At 45.7% G+C, this 22,793-nt stretch overlaps 1 protein-coding gene across 1 annotated transcript in view; it reads left to right on the top strand.

Moving 5' to 3' along the window:
- Positions 1-20,748, top strand: part of LOC136991340 (obscurin-like) — a 176,250-nt gene extending 155,502 nt beyond the window's left edge. The window contains 19 exon segments of the mRNA XM_067292206.1: positions 1,036-1,113; positions 1,255-1,427; positions 2,247-2,273; positions 2,786-2,938; positions 3,720-3,765; positions 4,368-4,381; positions 4,383-4,431; positions 6,325-10,003; positions 10,701-10,823; positions 12,128-12,238; positions 12,376-12,543; positions 13,276-13,398; positions 15,374-15,544; positions 16,452-16,572; positions 16,969-17,208; positions 17,881-18,104; positions 18,956-19,031; positions 19,483-19,631; positions 19,768-20,748. Of these exon segments, the coding sequence (XP_067148307.1) occupies positions 1,036-1,113; positions 1,255-1,427; positions 2,247-2,273; positions 2,786-2,938; positions 3,720-3,765; positions 4,368-4,381; positions 4,383-4,431; positions 6,325-10,003; positions 10,701-10,823; positions 12,128-12,238; positions 12,376-12,543; positions 13,276-13,398; positions 15,374-15,544; positions 16,452-16,572; positions 16,969-17,208; positions 17,881-18,104; positions 18,956-19,031; positions 19,483-19,631; positions 19,768-19,946 (5,904 nt within the window). The 3' untranslated portion in view covers positions 19,947-20,748.
- Positions 20,749-22,793: the final 2,045 nt, after the last annotated feature.

The following is a 22,793-nucleotide window of genomic DNA, read 5'->3' as shown; positions in this document are numbered from 1 at the left end:
AAATTGGTGGGTACCACCTTGCTTCTCCTTCTGCAAAGAGTAGCTTCCCGCTGCATTTTGACTATCAGGAATATCTTTATGAACCAGTGATAATCTATCAAAACAGGGTCGATATTTAAAATGTATCCCCGGCAGCTTTCATTACTAAGTAGAGTGTCTTCAGGCAGTGACTAGAAACAGCCAGAGGTTTTGAACACCAGCCTTGCATCCAGCCTAACGTACACTGTACTTGTTCTATCAATATTACCATTTCCTTGCCCTCTGTCAGCTGGAGCTCCTGTATCTTGGCTTTTTTTTGATAATGCTCTGTCCCCTTGTGACTTTACTTGTGTCTGGTCCTTTGCAGTCTCCAAACCAAGGGCTGAGATGGTCATTTCTAAAGTTTTTCAAGATCCTGTGTGCTCAAAGAGCAAAAGGCTTCACATGGCCCAAGGTCTAGTGGCCAGCTCTCCCATAGTTACTGCTAAAATGGATTTTTCTCAGAAATACTCTGGGAAAATGTCGGTTAACACTATAAAATGTCAAAGCTAGAGGAATGTCAGAGTTGAAGCGAGCTGTGAATCTTCACACCTCGTTCAGGTTTATTTGTATTTGCTCTACGCGTTGTCAAGAAAAATGGGTTTACAACACAGTTTTAAAATGTATTTGCTTTTTAAGTCTGTTTGCCTGATTCATATCAAGCCAGAGATGAGTCTGAAATCTAAAGGTAAGGTTCATCAAAGCTGGGAATTTCTGTATCTCTTTTTAGCATGTTTCTATTTTTTTAAGCAAGGGCTTCCTCATATATAAACAGCTCCGGTAGGATAGTGTGGTTGCACACTGGGCACAGCTTCATTTGGCACGGTAATATTTGGTTCACATTTTATTTCACCTACAAGGGCTAATGTAAGAAGTTCATTCCAATTTTAAAAATATTTCTAGTTCAACCTCTGCTTCCTCACACTTATGAAAGATGGCTGGAATCAGGAACCTTCTTTAATTTTAATTATTTAATTGTTTAATGATTAATTGTTGAATAATTGATTTAATTTTTAGGTCAAATTGTATATCAAGCAAATTTTGGAAGGAATCAAGTACCTTCATGACAACAACATCCTTCATTTGGACATTAAGGTAATGTGCAGCGGCACGTCTAGTTTATAGCAGCCACTCAGTCAGGGAACGTGTGTTCTTTATTTGAATTATTCTTATTTACAACATAAAAGATTGCCCTCTTTCAAGGGCGATTGCCCTCCTTTTTGTTTTATTTAATAGCCTCTGAATATCCTCATGGTTTATCCTGAAAGGGAAGACCTCAAGATCTGTGACTTCGGATTTGCTCAGAAGATCACGCCATATGAGCCTCAGATCAGCAAATACGGGTCTCCAGAGTTTGTTGCCCCAGAAATCGTCTCTCAGTCACCAGTCTCAAAAGCGACTGATATCTGGTAACAGGCATCTTTGAAAATAAATTTTGTGCTAAATAGCATGAATTTGAAGCCTCCAGGTTAAAACAGATGTTTCCTTAGGAATATGGCATTGCATTGCATTGCAGGTGCGTTCAGCCTTAGGGTAATTTACTGTAGTGTGGTACAGAGAGTCTGTTGTGCAGAAATATTTCTACTGATCATATCCATAATGTTTGCAATACACCACATTCTTACAGGTATAAAAATGGCATTAATGATTGAATTATGCTGTAGGCTGATAAAGCTGGTGCAATTAATAAAGCAGTCTCCATTTATCATTTCATAGATAAATGGAATAGTGAGAGTAACAACTGGAAACTGAAAGTGAACATTGGGAATCCAAGACCCATCAGGGCTCTTTAAAGCTCCTTCTGTCTGTTCTGATCAACCGTTATTGAACTCTGACAGCTAATTAATGCCAAGGAGCATCTTAGAGAAGGTGATCTTTGTTGCAGAGGCACCAACTAGAGAGGCTGTTCCTAAGAGGGTTTTTTTTTAAAAAAAAAGCCAAACAAACTCCAAAAATACATTCCAAGTCTTTTATGTGTACTTTGAAAACAGAGGAGTACTCGAGACCAATTTTTAAAAATGCTGTTCTGATCACAGTGAAATGTTTAATGCTATATAGGTGCAATTTCAGCTAAAGGGGAAAAAAAACAAAGCCAGGGTTAAAGCAACAGCTTTGGGGATTTATTTTTCTTTGAAAGATGGGCAAGTGGCAGGAAAAGGGGGCTGTGTGTTTGCAAAGATGGAGAAGCAGTGACTGACATCTGACATCAGTGTTCCCTTTCTCCTCAGGGCTGTTGGAGTCATCACATACTTAAGGTAAATAAACCTGCTTGGAGAGACTCATTCAATATCGCTTAGTCCCGCATCAGTCAGAGCCTCCGGCACCTTCAAATGAGGGATTGGAGTGAGTGACGCATGGAGTCCTTCCACGACGAGGGCAATTTCTCTTGTCGTTTTCTCCTTTACTCTTTCCCGTTTGGCAAGGACTTTGGTGATTGTCTCTGCTTAGAGACTTCACAGCCACTCTCATGGGTTGGCTTCAGTCTTCTTGCCCATTCGAGCAACCATCCTCCAGTAGCTGTGCAAAATCAAGCCCTTAATTCCTTACGTGCAAAACAGGAACAAATAATTTGGTCAAGTGCCTTGTAATGCTGGGCTGAAAGATGCTTGGGAGGTGAACGCACCGTTCGCCAGCATTGCGTGTCCCATGCATGAGTCCCTCAGGCATTTTAAAGCTCTGTGTAAGCATTTGTGCTTCAGTCAGCTGAACAGCAAATATGAGTCTAAAATCTATATCTGTTTTTATTTTATGGTGTTAAATAAATAAGCCTAACATGCAAGTCTCCATTTGCTGGAGAGAACGACAGAGGAACCCTTCTAAATATCCAGAACGGTGAAATTTCATGGACCCTTCCTGATTTTGTTCACTTGAGTGAAGACGCAAAGGATTTTATAAAACGGATCCTACAGCAGCGCCCCGAGTGAGTGCCTTTTTGTGCTTCCTACGGACAGGGTGCAAAGACGGTGTCTCGGCAGCCAGGACTGAGCTCAGCAGAGCTGCAGTGGTTTTAAAAAGTGAAAAGCTGAGTGAGATGAGCTGCTTTATGCCCTGATTCCAGCTCCTCTTTATTCATTATGTGAAAAACACTTGCCTGTAGTTTCCAAAACAGGTCTGCTTCTAGTATGGTGATCGCCTTACTCCCAAGCCCCTCCAGGCAGATGAGTTTCTGAAATGTTTTGGAGAAGTGGGGAGAGCATTAGCAAATACCTGAAGTCGAGGGAGTTTTGCAGGAATTAAATAATATGAGCCACATTGGTTAAGCACTTTCAAGTGCTGAAGGAGGCTTGAAAGCAGGAATGCAGGTGCTCACCTTTTAATTTCATTTATATCCTTTTTGCCTGGTGCCAAAGCTATTTTTGCTCTGGTCACCTGGGGAGTCAAGCTCACTCCTAGGGCTGCTCTTGACTCCCTTAAAGAGGCTCTCTGCGAAGGGGGCCATGGGATCCTTCCAGGCAGGGAGCCTCAGCGCAAGAAACCTTTCCAAGACTGAAAAAGAAGGGTTGTTCTACCTCATGGGAAGAAAACGTTGGATTGAAAGAGTCTTTCTGTCTGGCTTTTTGGTTCCAAAACAGCAGCAAAAAGTCATACCTAGATGTAGGTGTGTGTGCATGCGTCCACGCAATGCAGGCACTCTCAGGAGAATCTTGCCGTGGTGGTTTAAAGTGCCTTGCTCCTAAAATGATCATCTTTTCTCTTACCAGAGCCAGGCCTAGCGCTTTGGACTGTCTGTCCCACAAGTGGTTCATGGTAAGTTTGTCCTGCTTCTTTATTAGAATCATCAAATAATTGAGGTTGGAGGAGACCTCTGGAGGGGCAGCTCTCAAGGCTACGCACCCTGGTTGTTAACCATTTCCTGTTTTACTTTTTCTCTTGATTTCCTACCTCTGTCCTACATAGAAGCTCAGGCCTGGCTCTCCAGAAGTAAAAGACACCTCGATGTTTTCTTGTTAGGATGTCTTTCTTTTCAAAAGATAAAGATTCCTACTGGCATGAGCAGATATAATACGTCTGTGTTGAGAGGAAACTGTGGCTTTGCAGAGAAAATTTGTGGTTTATGTTCAAATGCCTGGAATCTCTAATGAAGGAAAGGAGTTTAAAAAAAATGAACTGAATTCACATATGTATTGGACAGGGTTTGCTTTTATTGCTGAGAAGCTGTTTGATGTTGTCTTCAGTTTAGCTATGAGGGGATTGTGGGATTGGTCTATTATAATGAAACAAGTGAGTACTTCCCTAAATTAAACAATTCCAGAGTGAGGGAATCCTAAAAACTTCTCAGGATATGAAGTCAGGATTTTTTAATCAAATTTTTTTTTTGCTCATTCTACTTTTAATTTCATTTTTGACAGCATAATCTCCCCCTTGATTAATACCAAGCAGCTCAAATTCATTGTGGCTCGGAGCAAGTGGCAGGTGAGTAGACCTAAACCTATGTTGTTTGGTCCTTCTAGTTGTATTTTTTTTTTAACTACATTTGCATCTTTTGAAGTCTACTGGGGTAGGACAGTGAGTGCAGCAGAGATCTTCTCAGGTTGGCTCTGAAGGAGGAATAAGCCCAGGGCAGAGTGGTCAATGGATGTGGCAGAAGGAGATTATCCAGGCTCTTACTGCAGTCGTGGGTTGTGTACTGAGGTCTTCCAGCAGGCGCTGAAAGAGGACTAAGACACCTTCATTTAGGTGTGTACATGTAAGCTAAGTGGGTAAAGTCCTGCTGACATCAGTGAGACCAGTGTAGTCAGCAGAGCCTTGGAAGGGTTCAGCTCACCCAAAAGCAGATGCCTACTGCCAAGGAGCTCAGTGCCTGTATTAGCCACCTCTCCATTGACTATTCTGGAGGCTGTCTCACCTGCAGACAAGTCTGTGTAGACACAAACAAGTGCCTTCATGAGCAAGCTGGATCTCACCCCATGTTCAGCTGACTCATGATAACCATTTGGATGTCCCTTGGCTTAGCCCTCTTCCACTGAGTGGACTAGGAGTCCTCCCTCTACACTATTAGCAGCACACCCATGGACCCAGCGTGGTCGTGTCTCGGCTGACATGCACTAGCTTGTAAAGTCATGGTAAGTCGATCGTGTGTCACAACTCTCAGTGCACGGGGCACAGGATTCTGTGCCAGTGATTTGAATCTTGGCATTTTAAAGTTTCTGTAAGTTTGGTGTGAGAGTAAGGCTGCAACTCGCATATCCATGCACGCAAATCCTTTCTCTGAGTTAGTATGTCATTGTCAGAGTCCTTGACTCTCCTCAGTTATCAGATGTCCTCAGATAACACCAGTCCTTTTGCCTACTGTGGATAACTCTGGTAAGGTCATGAGCTAACGTTTATAAAAGTCCTCTTATGTGGTAAGTGCTACCAAGATACTTGTTATTTATAGAAAGCGCCCATAAACTTGTCATGAAAATTTGGCTTTTCTTCTGTTTTTTGGTATTTTTATGACGTTCATGGACTGTGCCACTTTTCTTTTTAAGCATTTTGTTTCCTTTCTAATTCCTATAATAAGTACTCATATGAGAGCAGAGGGATTTCACAGAAATATGCCAGTAGAGTGTAAAGTAGGATTTTGAAGTCAAAACGACTGAAGAACATACATGGACAAAATCATCTGTCCTAATGAAAGTGCCCATAGGATACCTGGTTGTGTCTATGTTAGCTAGCCTAGTCTGTCCTTGTAATCAGTAATGAATTATAGACAGGTCCTAAGAAGATTCCTCTTTTCCTGAAAGTTGTCTAAAACAACCAGGTTTATTGCCTTCTGAAGATGCCTGTTTCTCTCTGTTGGCTGTGAAGGAAGACCAGCTGCTCAATTTCAGCTGAGATGTCTTATACCTCAGAAGTTAGAGCAGATGAATCCTACCTCCTCCAGTGTGTCAGGTCTTCTGTTGGCCTAAGTCATTATAGCTCATGCTGCAGTCAGTGGAACTAAGGCCGTTCACTCCAAGTAGGCTCTCATCTGATGTGTTCAGTTAAAACTCAGATAGTTATGTCTCATCTTTTCCCATCTGCTTTGAATGGCCAAATTTTCTTTGAAAATCTCAGGCAGGATCCTGATTCTCCATTCACAACAGGAAGTATGTCCCCTAAAGATAATATAATATGTCCCCCTAAAGATAATATAGTTTCATCTTTGTGAATGAGAGAAGGGGCAGATTCAGAGAGCAAATAAGGCCTAAACCTACTCTATGTGTTATTAAACTAGTCTGTGTGGTCTTCAAGAATGCAGAAGATAATTTTTGTATGTTTGCTTTTACCATACTCACACCATGCTTCCATCTGATTGTGCTGTATTTCGTTGTGCTTTTTCAGCGGTCTCTGATGTGCTATAAATCCATCCTGGTAATGCGATCCATTCCAGAAATCCTAGAAAGGACTCACGACAACACCTCCCTGGCCATCTCCCGACATCTTATTGAAGAAAGCACTTCCTCCAGTACCAGCGGTTCCTCTTCAGACAATGAGAACTCACACTTCCCCAAGAAGAGACACTTCGGCTCTACCCCTGAACTGCACTTGTCCATCTTTGATGCACCAAGCAGCCAGGAACCTCCAAAACATGCAAGTGAAGAGAAGCACTCCAAAATCTTGGTGCCTCCAGTAAAACCCATGAGGAGGAAGTATGCTTCAGTGAAGAGTGAGGTGGGGGACAAATCACCTACGGAAAACAAAGAGCTCATGGCAAGTACCGCAGGACAGAAAGAGGAGGAACTCCATCCCAAAATTCGAGATGAAGGAGCAGAGCAGTCCCCAAAAAGCAATGCAGCTGAACCTTCGTCAGTGACGATTTCCGTAGATGACACATTGGATCTACATCAGAAAGAAAAAACAGACACATTTTTATCTGATAAGGACAAAACTGAAAAGGTTGGGGATGGGACAGAAAAACCACCTATATGTGTTGCTAGAGAGAGTGTCATTAAAAGCACTTTCTACAGCCAAGCAGCTGAGCTTCCTGCACGGGGCTCTTCCTCTCCGGGCAGAGAGCTCAGAAGGCACTTGGACAGAGCCAGGAGGACTTTCCGGAAAGCTGGATATTCAAAAGTGCCCCTCAGTGGTCTCCGTGAACCCCTTCTAGAACAGTTTGAGCTGGAAGAAGAAGAAGAAAGCAAGTCTGATGATGGAGGGCACAGGGAAAGTCTCCTTGGTCCCTTGACCAAATCAGCTTCATTTGACACTGCAAGGAAACCACCGCATCCTGCCATTGCTGGTTCTAGCCGAAGCCGTTCACTGGATGATTACAGGCTGAGGGCCTCAAGGTCAGTGTTGGAACAAGAAATTTTGGAAGAAGACTATGATACAATATCACAGGAAAGTTGCCCTGAAGGCAGTCACCACTGCGACATTTCCGCTGAGCCGGGCAAGGGATGTTCTGTAGATATTTCAAAGCAAGAGGATGCTAGCAGAACCAGAAGGGATTGTTCAGAAGAACAACTCTCTGCTTCCATGCAATGTGAGGGTAATGGATGCCCAGCTGTTACTGTGCAAAGGTTAGAGAGACTTCCAGTATCACCTCATAGGAGTGAGAATAGGAAGCATTTACTTAAGAAGTCAAAAGCTGCTCACATGGAGGAGGAAGCTGATGATTTAGAAGGCAAAAGCCCCATTCTGACTGCTCAGCGATCAGATATACCCGCATCCTCAGTTCAAAAGCATGAAGGCATTCAGGCTAAATCTCTCCCTGGGAGTGCTTCTGAGACAGCTCTTCAGGGGGGCGAGCAGTCCATTTCAGCTCTTCCACAGTCAGCGACCACCTCCAAGTCAGCCCCCACAAGTAAGGGAGAAGTGTATCTGCAACAGGAGTCAAAGCCCTCTGCTGACAGCACTGACAGCCATCCTGATCTAAAAGGTGAAAGCTTCCTTATTAAAAGGACTGCTTCAATTCCACCCTGTAAAGACAAAAGCCAGCAGCATTCACTTCAGAAGCCTTCTGCTCACAGTGACGCTAAGTCTCATCTCATGGAGCACGATAGGCCTGCTGTTTTAACAAGCCCACAGACAGAAACAGATTCACCTCCAGTATGTAAGGACAAAAGTCGGGAACTTTTTGATCAAAGCGTTCCAGCAACTCCTGTCTTGGAGAGCAAAGAGCCAGGTTTCCGAACCGCTCTGCAAACAGCTGCCAAAGATACTCACCAGAAGCTGAAGACCTATAAAGATGTGAGATCTGCTGTCTTGGAGGATGAAGGACCAGGGATTGCAGGGATTGCTCCAGTATCAGACAGTGATGGTGAAGGCCAAGTGCACAAAAGGCCCTCTGTTCATGTAGGCACAGCATCAGCAGCTCTGAAGGGAAAGAGTCCCGTCGTCCTGGAAGTCCCACCACCGAAACCAACGCCAACTTCCATCTCCGACAGAGCACACCAAGCAGCAAGGAAACGGCCGGCTTATAGCAAGGAGAGGCTTGCTGCTCTGAAGGGCGAAGGTTCAGCCCTTGCAGAGGCTGTTCCCGTTTTGGTCCATGAGGCTGAAATCAAGGGAGCTGTACACTGGAAGGCTTCTCGGAGCAGTGGCACGGTGCCTGCTGTTCTGGAGGGCAGACCCCCAGCTGCAACTGTTTCACCACAAGATATTCGCCTCCCTTCAGTGTGTGAGAGTGAAAAGCAAGAACATCCACAGCTAGCACTTCGTAGTGAGGTGAGATCTGTTGTCTCAGGAAGTGGAAGCCCAACTGCTGGGCAGCCTATGCCTGCTTCTTTCTCCAAGACCGAAGGTCAGGCATATGAGCAGCACAAGGCTGCATATCACAGTGGCAAAGCTTCTGCTGCTCTGGAGGGCATGCATCCAGGTATTTTAACTGCTTCGCAGCCAGAAGGTGCCCCAACTTCAGTCTATGAGCAAGAACATGAGGAACACCCAAAGGTTTATGGTGAGGGAAGAGGTGCTGCTTCAGGGAGTGGAAGCTCTGATGCTAGAAAACCTGTCCCACCGTTGCTCCGTGGGAATCAAAGTCAGGAGCTCTCACATCACAGGTCTTCTTTTTACAGTGATGAGGAGTCTGCTGCCCTGGAGGGCTTAGTGGATGAAATGGTTTCGCTGTCTGAAGAGATGGATGTTTGGGCAGAGTCAGTTTCTGCTCAGGAGGAATGCAGAAAGCACATCTCTTCTCCCACAGAAATGTTCTACAAAGAGCCTGGTGGCCAAGCACCCATGGAAAGTGCCTTTCCTTCTGGTCAAAGCAGTAGAGGAGGAGAAGTCTCTGAGCTGGATGATATCACAGAACCCTACCTTGCTGTGCATGAGGAGTCAGATTTACTGAAAGGACAGGAAACACAAATGGCTCCTCATGAATGTGAGCATCTGGAGGACTTAGCGTTTGAAAGCCCCAGTTCTGAACAAGTAAGCATTTCCCAGACTGATAGCTTGGATTCTGGAAAAAAAGCCAGTCAAGTGTCCGTGAACAAAGACACTGGTAAACAGCCAGAAGTGTCTTTAGTGAAAATCAAAGATCTGTCAGATGAAGCACCCAGTCTTGGCAGTGGAACTCCAAAACTTGACATATCAGAGGTAGAGCCCGCCTATTTGAATTTCTCGGATTTGTATGACATTGTCTATTTTCCATTTGAATTTATGAACTTTAGGAAGCCTCCACCCAAAGCAACTGGCAGGCGATTTATACCTTTTAGTGAAAGGGCAAGGTCACCTCCTGCAGGACATTTGCATCAGGATAAAAGACTGTGCATCAGAGAAGAGGCAGACGAGAGGAACAAGCAAAACCATTTGAAACTATCTGAGAATTCAAAGGCAACTAACCTCTTAGCCATGGGGAAAGGGTCAGAGAGTCATAAGGAAATGTACAGCTCCCAAAAGGAGCCGAGCGGTAAGCAGAAAAGCTCCTACAGCAAGCCAGGACTCTTTAAACCCTACGGCAGATCTCATTCAGCAGAGCGGTCAGTGGAGCAAAGTCTGAAGAAGAAAGTTAAAGCTTCTGTTGCCCATATTTCAAGAATGCTGAAAGGAAAGACAGCTGCTGAGCAAGAGACAGAGGAAGGTAAATATTTCATTTTGTACCTTCATAGATCTGCTGGTATAACTGGGCTCCGCTAAACCTGTCTTTTACGTTTTCTGCAGCGTATCTGAGGCCCTGGCTAGACAGTAACTGCAAAACTGGCAGTGGCAGGTTTGGAAATCAGCTGTCCTCAGGCTGTCCCCTAGCTCCCTGTTACTGCCCCTCTTCAGGGCAAAGTCAGCTGAGAGCTCATGGAAGCGGCTTGAATTCACCTGCCTTAATTCGCACAAAAGCAGAGCAGGGCTGGATGACACAATGTCCCAGCTTCTACCCCACTGACAGAAGAGCAGCAACGTGCGAAGGTTGGGAGATAAAACACTGCAGTTACTTCTGCTGTTGTCGTCTGACTACGGCCTTAATGACAAATCTTTAAAGCTAAAGAGACTGGGTGAAGTCGGTGAAATTACCGCAGGATGTATACCTAAGTTAATGGTATTCAGGTCTGGACAATACAATCTGTCCTTACTTCTCTGCCTCCCCTGGATATGCCCTGTTCTCCCGTTACATCGTTCTGTTTGTAAAAGCTGTCACAACTTTTTGTGTTGACTAAAGGCTCATTAATAAGGAGGCCTGTGACTGCCGAAATATTTATATGTGAAGTGCAGAACTGTTTGCTGTAAATGTATGCCACGGGGAGAATAGTGGACTTGAATAACTTCTTTTCCTTTCTTTGTAACAGAGATTGGTGTGCTGGGAAGTGAAGCAGTAGAAAAAGAACCATTAACAGGAGCTGAAGGATCTTTGAAGAGGAAACCAGGACTCTCTTCATTCAAGTTATCAAGCCTCATGCCAAAGGAGAAAGGTATTCTTCATTGCCTAAGTCATCAGCTAATTTTATCATGAGATATCACTATGAATACAGCTGCGCAGCTTGAGGCCAGTAGCTAAGGATGGATCTGCATAGCTGTCCTGAGATAGTCCTGGACCAACCCGTACAAAGCGAGCCAGACTCCTCTGTTTATATCATTACTAGTGTCCCTGCTAAAACTCTTCTTGTGGCCATGCTTGCAAATTGGAGCCATTCTAGGAAGCTACTGCAGAGGACTAAACTCGACTTGTACGCTATAAAGAGAAGAAGTGGAGTGTCCAAACACCAGACAGCAGAAGAGGGAATAGTGAAGCTGATATTGGGGAGTTTCCTAGGCTCCAGTCCCGTGTGCACGTGTAAGGGCCAAACAAGCTGTTGCAGGAGACAGAGCTGTGAAGTGAGCAATGTGGGGGCAGCCCCCCTCAGATGTGGCTGCTCAGTGCTGGCTTTTCCTCCGAGGTCTGTCTCTCCAACTAGTCAGGGATCGTGGGCATTTCCAGCCACTGCCTCGACCCTGTTCCTGCAGTCTCACTCGCATTCCCTTTATTCAAGCAGTATTCGGCCAGAGCCCCGACAAGCCCTGGGAAGGGCAGGTGTGCGAAGATGGCAATTAATCCTGGGCACTGTGGATTAACAGCACCACAGAGACACAGAAGAAACCCTGAAGTCTCCCTTTGCCATGGACACAGCAGATTTCATGCTCTAGGGCTGTTTTCTCCTTCCACCTCCAGCTTTTCCCTCCTCCTCTCTCTTCCTGTGTTGTCTTGGTCTGATCCCCTCATCCTTGGGCTGTCATCACTCAGTTTTGCCCACATATATAAGCTAGGCCAGTAGAAAACTCCTGCTGTGGCATATATCTCCTCTGAGGAACTCTGCTGCCTTTGCTGTACCAGCAGGGCTGTGCAATGCAGATGTTCCTCAAGTGCCTTTCAAGGGTCAAATCTGCCCTACTGTCCAAAAACAGTTAAATACATAGTGAGCAATAAAATTCCCAGAGGAAGAGCGTGGTGCCTAGTGTCCGCAGGAAAGTTTGGGACATCAGAGAGAGAGCCGTCTTGGTCATAGTGTATGGGCAGTCATGCTGTGTACATGGGACTGAAGGGGCCTTCTTTATTTAAACGGAGCCCATATGTTAAATGTCCAGGGGATTCTCGAGAAAACAGTGGTCAAATGAATGCCAGAGCATGAACAAAATGTCCTCAGACTGGTCAAAAATGTTTTTTGATGTTTTGCATGTAACTATTATCAACATAGCTCTGCTGGCCTCTCTGAATAGCTGCTGCTCCTCTTCTTTGCAGCACCTTCATTTGTTGAAGAGCTCATAGACCAGGCTACTGCCGTAGGACAGTGCGTAACTCTGTCGTGCCGGACGGCGGCTCACTCCTCCCTGCACATCAACTGGTTCAGAGGTGACTTTGACACTCCTTTAGAGAGGTCCTAGCCTCCGGGGTAGGCTGGGACGAGGGCGGCTGAACGCAGGAAAACGTTTCAGCCTCCTCAGTATAAATTTGCACGGTTCTTAATTTTCATATCCTCTGCCTTTCAGATGGGATACCCATCCACAGCAGCAGTCGGATCCTCATCTCAGCCACACTCAAAAACTTCCAGCTGTTAACTATTCTCTCTGTTAATGCTGATGATTTTGGTATTTACACCTGTGTGGCCACCAACTCCCTGGGCTCAGCATCCACCTCTTGCATCATAAGAAAAGCTGGTAAGAGAGGAAGTAGCTAGATTTTTTTTTTTTTTCTGCTTGTGGTAAGTGGTGTATGCAGAATTGGTCAACTCTTGAGGATTTGTTCCTTGGTTTTCCCCCCTGTGCTAGCTGTGAGAACCCAAGTGAAATCAGGAGACCTTGGGACTTGACAGTCAGAAGCAGAGTGGATTTTAAACAAGAGGACCACTGTGATAGCTAATGCAGCTGGCATTCAGGGGCAGGCACAGCAAGATAGATGCTGAAGGTTAACAGAGTTAGCAGACCTAGTTCAGTCTGGCAAGCAGGTTTGGAAGCTGAAGGTTGCCCCAGGTTTGGAAAACAACAGTACTTCTGGCCCTGGAAAAACGTGACTCCCTTCCATGCACTTGGGAGTAGGGTATCTCACCTGAGCTTTCTGTAGATAGGTTCAGGGGAAAGTTTCTCCTTTGCCTGCTCTAGTCCACATCCACAGCCCTTGCCGTTTGGTAGCAGGGCACATTTTGCACTGTGTTCATTCCCTCTTTTCCACTTTTTAGTCTCTCTCCTAGATTCAGAGCCAGTCAAGTAACACTGCAGTTAGAACCAGGTTTTAAAATCTTTGCTGTGTTTAAACTAGGCACAGTTAAGTTACTGTTCCAATAGGAATCATTTTTTAGAAATAGATTATCTGTAACAAAAAATGCCGGGTGTGCAGGAATATGTCACAGCAGTGCTATAGATAACAGTCATTTTCGTGCCTCCTCTCGACAGAAGTTCCTCCAAGCCCTCCACCCCCTGACATCGTGGAGGTCTACAAGGATGGAGTGCAGGTGGTCTGGAAACCTGTGGAAACCAACACCCCCGTCCTCTACACTCTGCAGTGCAAGAGCGAAGGTAAAGTGGAGCCTTATGCCTTACAGAGAACATCTCAGTCTGTATGATCTCTCCACCAGCTGGGTATTTTTTTTTTTTTTCTGAGAAACAACTATTCCTCATTTTAGCATTCTAGTTTAGAGTTAGGAATGAAAATCATACTGCCATGCCACGTAAAAGTTCGATGCTGTGCTGGCTAGCCCTGCATGCAATATGGATACTTATACATATACTTAAAAGGCTTTGCTAAGGTGTGAATCAAAGTAGGTCTCATGGAAACGGTGACCAAAAAGTGAACTGTCCGTGCAAGAATACGCATGGTTGCACAGGTGGTGCCAAACACGTAGTCCTGAGTAATCCTCTCAAATTGCAGTTACGACAGCATTATACATAATAGCACCCAGCAGCAGTGATTAGCAGTCACTATCATCCTTTACCTGGGTTTTCTTTGCAGTCAGTGGAGAAAGATGGCATCTCAAGAAAGCAATCACCCTCTACTAAATAGACATACGTTCTTTCTCCATTGACTACAAAGAAAGTTTAGGGTGAACAGCCAGGACAAGATGACAAAAGTTCGGCAAGACTGCGTGCCATCCTTTTGATGCTCTCTTCCAAGGCTTGCTCCAGAATCTGCTGAAGTCAGTGGATGTTTTTGCACTTAATTCCATGAACTTTGATTCAAAGCCCTAAGCCTGTTCTCTCTCATGGGACTGCTTTTGCAGTGCTTATTATGAATACCGCTACTAATAGTCCTTTCTATTGCAGTCCTGCATACACAGTCATTTGGATTGAATGGTTCCATGTTGTTTCTTTTAATTCTCCTAACAGACATGCACCTCATTCTCGATTAACATGAGCATGGGCAGAAGCTTTCTGCCTGTTTACTCTGTGCTTGATGTCAGATGCTTTTCCTCCAACACAGCCTTCTTTATTGTTACTTCTTTTGAAATAACTGAAACAACACAGGCAAGACTTTGGGCAAGATGTTCCTATTAGGAAGAAAAAACAAGAAACAGCATCTGCTATCTTCACTCACATTCTGTGTATTTGGCAGGAACGTGCAAAGTCGTGCTTTTCCATATGCAGGCGGATTAAGATAAACAGAAAACAATTCATTCTCTTGTCCTTTATCTGACAATAGGTTTTTACGCACTGCCTCCGCAGGCACGTCTCTGATTCTGAGCCATGGCTGCTCCTTCTTACACGTGCACACACCATAATTCAATTAGTACCCAGCTGAGTCCTTGACACCTTTGTTGTGGGTGGTGAAATATTGCCTGTGTTACGGCTTGAGATACTCTGTTATTTTCAGTGTTTATTTGAATGAAAGCATGGGCTTCACCTCAGTCGTGGTCAGGAAGTTTGAGTTCAGCCTTGAGCACGGTGCCAATGTCAACGTGCGGGACACAGCAGCGAGTGAAATGTTTGCAGGGATTTTCCAGCTCCCACCTTAGTCCCATGGGTAATGACTCCAGGACAAACCGTCAATTTTATTTTCTTGAGAAATCACTTGAGCTTCATAAAAGTGGAGTGAGCTTGGCCCTGGTTTCAAATACTGGGTTTCCTAGGAGGATGTTAATGGATGGTTCTTTTGTGAAATCCTGCACTTCATGGTTTCAACAGGATTCAAGATAGGACCAAAGGGAAAATACAATGCTTTTTGTCAGGGTTTTGTCTGGAGTTCTTCATGTATGTTTGCACTTGAGGTTGGTGGTATGAATTAGAGAAACAGAAACTGTACAAGCAAGTTGCATCATTCCTCTGTGACAACATTGCCACACCTTGGACTGATTAAATATAAAACAGCTGGCTTCAGAAGAGAGGAGGTTGCCACATGCACAGCTAGTTAAAACATCTGCAGAAGAGGGCCATAACACACGTTTTCCTTCACTTAAAGATTGCACTGCTTTTCCATATTTCTGGCACGTGAATAAAGTTGACGCAAAGAAAGAGTGGCATGACCGTCCTAACCTCTTTCCCTCTTCCCTTGGCCAAGATGGGGAGTGGAAGACCCTTGCTACGGACATTGCTGACTGCTGCTACTACGCAAATAATCTCTCCAGGGGGTTCGTTTACTGCTTCAGGATTGCCTGCATCAGTAAAGCAGGAATGGGCCCTTACAGCGACCCATCTGGCAAAGTGAAGATCAGTGAGCAAGATGAAATGGGTAAGCTACTTGGTTATTGGAAAGCATTTTGCTTTTGCTGCATCAAGACAATTGCACCTTTTTAAATACAGCTTCAGAAGTCAAGGGGGAGCGAATCAAGACCAGTTCCACTTGGCTCAGGGTGTTTTGAGACCTCGGCCTCTTTGGCTGTCTTATTCACAAGTAAATTCTTTCCTAATTCTGGACAGAATTAGCAGAATATCTGTGTAAGGCATCTAGAAACTGTAGATCACGCACTGAAGATAATATGCTTGCTAGGCCTTTGGATACCACTCTGTTTTGAGGTGAGATCATGAGGAAACAGGCCTGGGACAAGAAACTTGTTACTGAGGCATTAATCTAATAATACATGTCTGCCTCCAAGGCACCTATTGTCAAATTCCTTTTTGCGAATGTGTCCAGCATTTCCAAACAGATGCTTTAACGTGTCAGGGAATGTTTTAATATTTCCAGGGAGCACTCAGATAGAATTGCATGCCAGGACCAGAGCAACTTGTTTCAGCTGATGCCCTGAAATGCCCAGCTGAAACAAATTTCTGTTCCTTTGGCAGCATCTTATCATGCACTGATGACTGGTTATGTGAGAAGACGAGAACCAGTAGCTGAATCAATAGTCAGCAATTGCAATGAAAGGTTTGATATCATAGTCATAGGACACAACAGTCAGTCTCATACGGTCTGGAGTGATGACACCAGGGAACTGCTGTGTGGTCAGTCCAGGATTTGTTTGCATTAAAATAGGATTTGGTGTCACAAGTGGGAGACCACATGCAAACTTGCCTGGAGAAAGCTCTGCTATTGTAGTTATCTTTGTTCATAAAGAGATAGTGGAGGATGGCTCAGAGAGGCTGTAGTTTCCACACAGAGGTGTTTTGCTGTGTAATCCACATCATTTTTTTATCTGCAGAGTTTCATGCTACAATGCAGGACTTCCCATCAACTGCTACTGAAGAAGAGAGTGAAATAATAGCACCGTCCAAACCTTTCCCAACCTACCAAACCTATGCCTTCCAAACAGAGATCAAAAGGTAGGTAACTTAACTGAGTGCTCAACTAACCAGAGTGAAATGCTTCATGTAGCTAGAACTTAGAAAAGTGACTTTTATAAAAGCCCTGCTCAACTACTAGTATGGTATTTTGATGAAAACGCCTCCAGCAGCAATGACATTGGACATAGAAACCTGAGATCATTGGCTGAGCAATCTTTGTTGTGGTTTACTAGGATTCACTCCTGCAATATAAAGTGGCTGTACAATTTAGAGGCAGAGGAAGGAAGTGCCGACTGTGACAATAGTTGCGATAACCCAGCATAGGGCATGGATGAAAAATATGCAGTGGGATCCTGTTGACTTTAAAATACAGAAGCTCCTGGCTCTTCCAGAAATAGCAGAAGTTTAACTTGCCTTTGTGTTCCTTTGTACCAGGGGGCGTTTCAGCATCGTCCGACAGTGCAGGGAAAAAGTAAGCGGCAAGACATTAGCTGCTAAAATCATCCCTTACTGGCAAGAAGACAAACAGGCTGTGCTCCTGGAGTACCAAGTCCTGAGGAAGCTTCATCACACAAACATAGCTCAGCTGAAGGGAGCCTATGTCAGCCCACGGCACTTGGTGTTGATCCAGGAGATGTGCGTGGGACCAGAACTACTCCATTCTTTGGCGCTCCGGTAATAACACATGGAGGAACTCCTGGAGGGAAGGCTTTCTGGTCGGGGCTGGTGTCGGCAGCAAAACAGCTGTTGTTTTCATTTGTCATCTTCGATTATCTCTTTCCATCTGTTCCAGTGGGCTGTCATTGCTAGATTTGTAGTGCATTTGTTCTGCGACTTCTTATGACACAAGAAGGTGCTTAACTTCCCTGCCTGGTTGGGGCAGAGGACAATTCAGGGTCATCCAGTTTAGAGGTTGAAAGCATCGTACAGTAGTTGATATGAAACTCTCTCTCCCATAACAAGGAGATTACTGTGGCTCAGGAAGCCTTATTTCCCCTCCAGATCGTTTCTCATGATGGCTGCAAACAAATCTGCTGAAATCCTCTGATTAAAGGAGTGGGAATGGTGGGCATCGAATCTGCATTTTTATCTCTGCACCACCACTGCTTTCTCTGTAGTGCTGTTCACACAAGCCTCTGAACCTCTTGCATCCATAAACCAGACTCAAAAGAGGGACCAGCCTCTCCATATGTAGTAGATTCCCTAAAATGAGTAGAGTTGCTTTTGCTGGGCTTGCAAGGACCTCATGGGATTAGACTTCCAGGGGAGGATGACAGTGAGTGGAGAGTAGAGCTCTTGAGCATGCAAATAGGACACCTCTGGTTTCTATCCCCTTTCTTCTACCAGGCCCTTCTACTCAGAAGTGGAGGTCCGAGATTACCTGTGGCAGATCCTCAGTGCGGTTGAGTACCTCCATGCCCACAGCATCCTGCACTTGGATCTCAGGTCTGAAAACATGATCATCACTGAGCCCAACCTGCTGAAACTCCTGGACTTTGGCAATGCACAGTTCTACACACAAGACAAAGTTATTACCATGGACAAGTGCATGGACTATGTTGAAACCATGGGTAAGTACAGAGTTGAGTCAGAGCAACCTTGGCCTTTATGCAGTCCATGGTAAATAGAGTCAGACTGGGCAGTTGGCCACGGTGACAGTTTACAGCCGGTCCCAGCAAGCAAGGTCTCCCTGGTGCTGCCTTCTGATAAAAGTCTGTGTCTGCAGGAATGGCTGGCGGTGACAGCTTTGTCACTTGCTGACCATGGGGAACACAGCCAGAGGTCATGGCCAGCACCACTCTGACTGCAATCCATGTGCCCTGAGTTGATGGGTGTAGTGCCACCGTCCTCGCTTTGCCTGGCTGCCGTATGTAGGGCTCAGGAGGAACCACAGACAGCCTGGCATACCCAGGCCTGAGACTCGACTGGCAAACCACAAAGCTGACATCAGGGATGTCCCTGAAAGCCACAGAACCCCTTGTGAACATATGCTATATCCATAAGAATATTCATGCTCTAGCCCTCATATTCCCATTGGTGTCATGGGGTTGATAGGAGAGAAGAGACATCTGTTTTTTACCAGTGAGGAGGAGACCAGGCCCTCAGCATCCCCCGTGGGAAACGTACATGATACATAAAATGGGAAGTAGTAAACCAGCCAGATCAGGAGGTGCAAGAAACCCAAAAAAACAAAGCCCCTTAGAAATGAGCTCAGAGGTGCCCATTGGTTTTATGATCTCAAAGTTTCATTGCATTTATGACCCATGGAGATGTCCTACCTCGAGCACCTCCCTGTGCTAGATGGTTTTTTTCTCCATCCTTTGGGGAATGTAGCAAAGTACCGAAGTACCTACTGCTTTTGTGCTGATCGTAGTGCTGGAGTGTGGAACAGAGCTTGGTTCACTCGCATTTGCTTTTCTAGCTCCAGAACTGCTGACAGAGCAAGGAGCCCTCCCTCAGACTGACCTCTGGTCCATTGGAATCACAGCATTCATCATGTAAGTCAGTCTGCCACAGTAGTCACTTTAAAAGTGCAATTTCAGAGTCATCAACCAGGGGTGATGCATTGACTTGGATACCTCAACCTCAGTTATGTCTTTTCTCCTTGGCGATGCCACAGAAGGGTGATGGAGGGTGTGCAGCTGGCTGCCCCGTGCCAGGATGCTCATGGCCCAGAGATGTCTCCAGATGGAGCAACGAGCTGCCTGTATAGCTCCTTTATTCTAAAAGTAGACCCAGCAGCTGCTTGTGTTTCTCACTCAACTTCATTTCAAAAGCCCCAACTTTAACTGGAAAATTTGAATTACACCAAATGGCTAAGCAGCCAAAGTCATAAAACCCACTGAAGAACACTGCATGACCTTCCTCTCACTGCTGGGTGGGAATTCCTGGGAGCAGAAGCATCTCTGGAGTGGCCTTTCATGCTGATTAGTTGTTCTTTTGGGTTAGGTTGAGTGCCAACTACCCCATCAGCTCTGACATAGCCTGTGAATTCCTGAGAACGACCAGGAAGGGGAAAGTGAAGCTCACGCGGTGCTATGCCGGTCTCTCGGGAGGGGCAGTGTCGTTTCTCCAGAGCACGCTGTGTGCAAATCCCTGGTAAGGCAGTGTCTCCTTTCCCAACAGGACAGTTTATGCAGATCCTGGTTATTGCCCCTTCTTTCTCTCCATTTCTTAGGAGCTTCCTCACCCAGCATGGCTCCTTGACTGATGTTCTCACATTTTTGTGTCCTGGGGGAAGGCCATCAGCCTCAGAGTGCCTTCAGAGCCCATGGCTCCAAGAGACAGGTTTGGACAACAGACAGCAAGCGCTGGTTACCTTTCCCACCACCAAATTGAGGAATTTCCTCATGGAACGGGAAAAGAAAAGGGGCCTGCTGTGCTCCAAGTACGGCCTGATGATTGCACAGTGAAGCAGATGAGAAGACGCCGGTGAATTGTCTCCCTCCCCGCTTCTGCATTTAGTGTTTGGCACTAAAGGATACTGTCAAGTTACTGTGCATCAGCTGAGTTAGGGTAACTGCCTGGAGTTGTGCATTTAGCTCTCTGTGAACGCAGTTTAGCATAACTGTGAACAAATCCAATTCTTGCATTTGCCACAGGGTAGGAATGAATGCCTGGACTGTTAGTATGGCTCATCTGACTGATGGTAACTTGACAGTATGTGTGTCACTTGGCTCCAAGCTTCCTGGAATAACCAGGACGGATTTGTCTAGCCAGTTCTGAATGGGACTAGCTACCATCCCCGAGTAGCTTTGCAAATCCTTCCCTGAAGTCAGGAAAACTCCACGCATGCGAACACAAAGACTTCTGCCCCTTGTCCCAGGACGCGGCACCAGACACCCTTTCAGATGTTACTGCGCTGCTCGTCCCACAGTAACAACCGCAGCAAGGTTTGAGTGACGGATGGGCTTTCTCACCTGCCTGCAATCCAAAAGAAGTCAATAAACAGTTATGATCAGAAAATAGCCCTGAGGCAAGGAGGAGTTAGAGAAGGTGATAATTAGACTGTAGGATGAAATCAGAGTAAATATCAGAAAGCTTCACCAAGGGGAAATAGTACGAAGTGTAGCACCTGCCTCTTTTTGAGCTGATGGTGAATAGCAGCGTATCTAAGGGCTTTGGACAGAAAGGCCCAACCGGATAAAGCTCTGAGCAGCCTGGTCTGAGCTGATAGCTGACCCTGCTTTGAGCAAAAGATTGGACTGGAGAGCTCCTGAGGTCCCTTCCAACCTGACTTACCCCGTGATCCTTTGTATTTGCCAAGTACCAGACAAAAGGGTGGAGTGGTGGGACTCTGCCAGCATCCGTGGGCGGCTGGGCTCAGCATGTTGCTTGCCTGGCCAAGTACACAGCCAGACAGCACTGTCCTCACAGGGCCTGACCCTGGCTTAAACACAGGGCTTTGCCACCCAAGCTAGAGGAGAATACTTCTAGCTGTGAAGAAGAACCTCCCTGCAAAGTGTACCTCCCTTTGCAGGAGGAGTAATTAAGCGTTATGTGTGTGACAGTGTTAGCGTAGATGGGGGCTTTCCAGTAACTGATGAGTTGCATCTCTTCCTTTTCCTAATCCTGCAAGTGGCGATAGCTTGCTTGGCTTTGAGCAGAGTTACTGTTCTCCATGAACGCCCAATGTTCATGGTTTGTAAAACCATGAAGCTCTGCTTTTCTTTGGACAGGCATTTGAAGTCTCCCACTAGACCTTGAAGTAGACTTGCCTGTCACATGAGATCTTAAAGCAACCCCTCCCCTGTCTTTCTTTGTCTGCATCCATTGTCTTAGAAGTGTGTTAAAGAGCAAATGTGCAAACCTGTGAAAAAGCAGCTTTGCCAAGCTGTGACTTGGAGTATGGGCTTCTCTAGGAAAGAAGTTCCCAGAGGAGGCGGATGGAGAATTTTAGTTGTGTGGCCTCCCTCACAAGCAGGCTAAAACGGGCCTGTGCAGCAAGCCCTTTCTGAGCACATCCGAGGCCGTTAGGCAGCTGCCAAGCCTGGAAAGCAGTGTGTGAGTGGGTTGCTGCTGTGAAGTCCCTGCCTTGCTTGGCTCCCCGTAGAAAACGCACTGTTGCACTGTTTCGGATCTGTGCATTCAGCCTGCCGCAGGATATTTCCACATGTGGTGTGACAGGGTGGAAGGAGCTTGGCCACAGGACAAATGCCTGTTCCCAGGCTTGTGGGAGATGTGGCAAAGCCAGGGAATCTCAATGACATGGTTACGGTCATTTTGCTAAATGCCTGCACGTTAAAAGCTGCCCTCTACTAGGGTAATTACCTAGAGCGTTATAAATTTTCAGCACAGCAACCGTGTTGTTGAATGAACTGAAGATCTCTGGCTAGAGGAAACCTGTTTTGACCTGTGTGGTCCAGGTGGTATCTGGATAGAACGTACTCGCTCTGCCATAGCATGTACAGCAACTCTTCTACCGACACGAGCAAAGAGAAATTGGGGCTGGGACTGACCAGCAATTGCACTCAATCACGTAGTAGTGCAGTTCTCACCTTTGCAGGCCACAGACAATAACGTGCCACAGATAACTTTACACTTCACTCTTCCTGTCAGCCTCGGTTTTAGATGCTGAGATTCCTGGAGTCTCAGGGGGGGACATCAAAGACGCTTGCAGGCCGTGTGAACAGTGCGTTGGAGAAAAGTGGGTTAGACGGTGCTTTCGCTTAGGATGGCTTTAAATGTAATTGCACAGCAGTAAAGGCATCAGACGCAATAATGACCACGACCTCGTTATGCGCCGAAGATTTATGGCTAAGAGACCTTGGTAGTTCGAAGCGCAGCGGCTGTTTTCTGGGGGGTGCACAGGCACACCTATCCAGAGACGTGAAAGCAGTGCCGTGGGCAAATGCCGTATGCTTTGATTCTTCAGAAAAATCCAAAGCATCCTCAAGTTTCATGTACCTCTTTGTTCTTCAGAAGCTGCTGAAAGGCACTGCTTTCCTTTACCATGGGTGGTATCAGCTGTATAATTTCTTTGTACTTATAACCTCTGTGTTCCTTTGCGTTTCTGTGAAGTGAAGGATGTATCTGTTGGTTCTGCTGAGTTCCTTGAGTTTTCCTTAGGAGCAGCGTGTGATAGGATGCTTTCTCAGAGCAGCAGCTGGCTGCGTCGAGAGGGAGGAGAACCGGAAATCGGTTCCTGATGTATTACGGTTTAATACTGTCGCGTAGAAGTGACGCTGTTTAAACAGCGGCAGCGCTTTCCATCACATTCAACCCCATACTGTTCGAAACCCAAAGCGTACAGCATTACG

This window comes from Apteryx mantelli, chromosome 2, assembly GCF_036417845.1.
Source record: "Apteryx mantelli isolate bAptMan1 chromosome 2, bAptMan1.hap1, whole genome shotgun sequence".
NCBI lineage: Eukaryota > Metazoa > Chordata > Aves > Apterygiformes > Apterygidae > Apteryx > Apteryx mantelli.
Note: the sequence above shows the minus strand (reverse complement) of the source record. Positions and strands in the feature narration are given on the sequence as shown.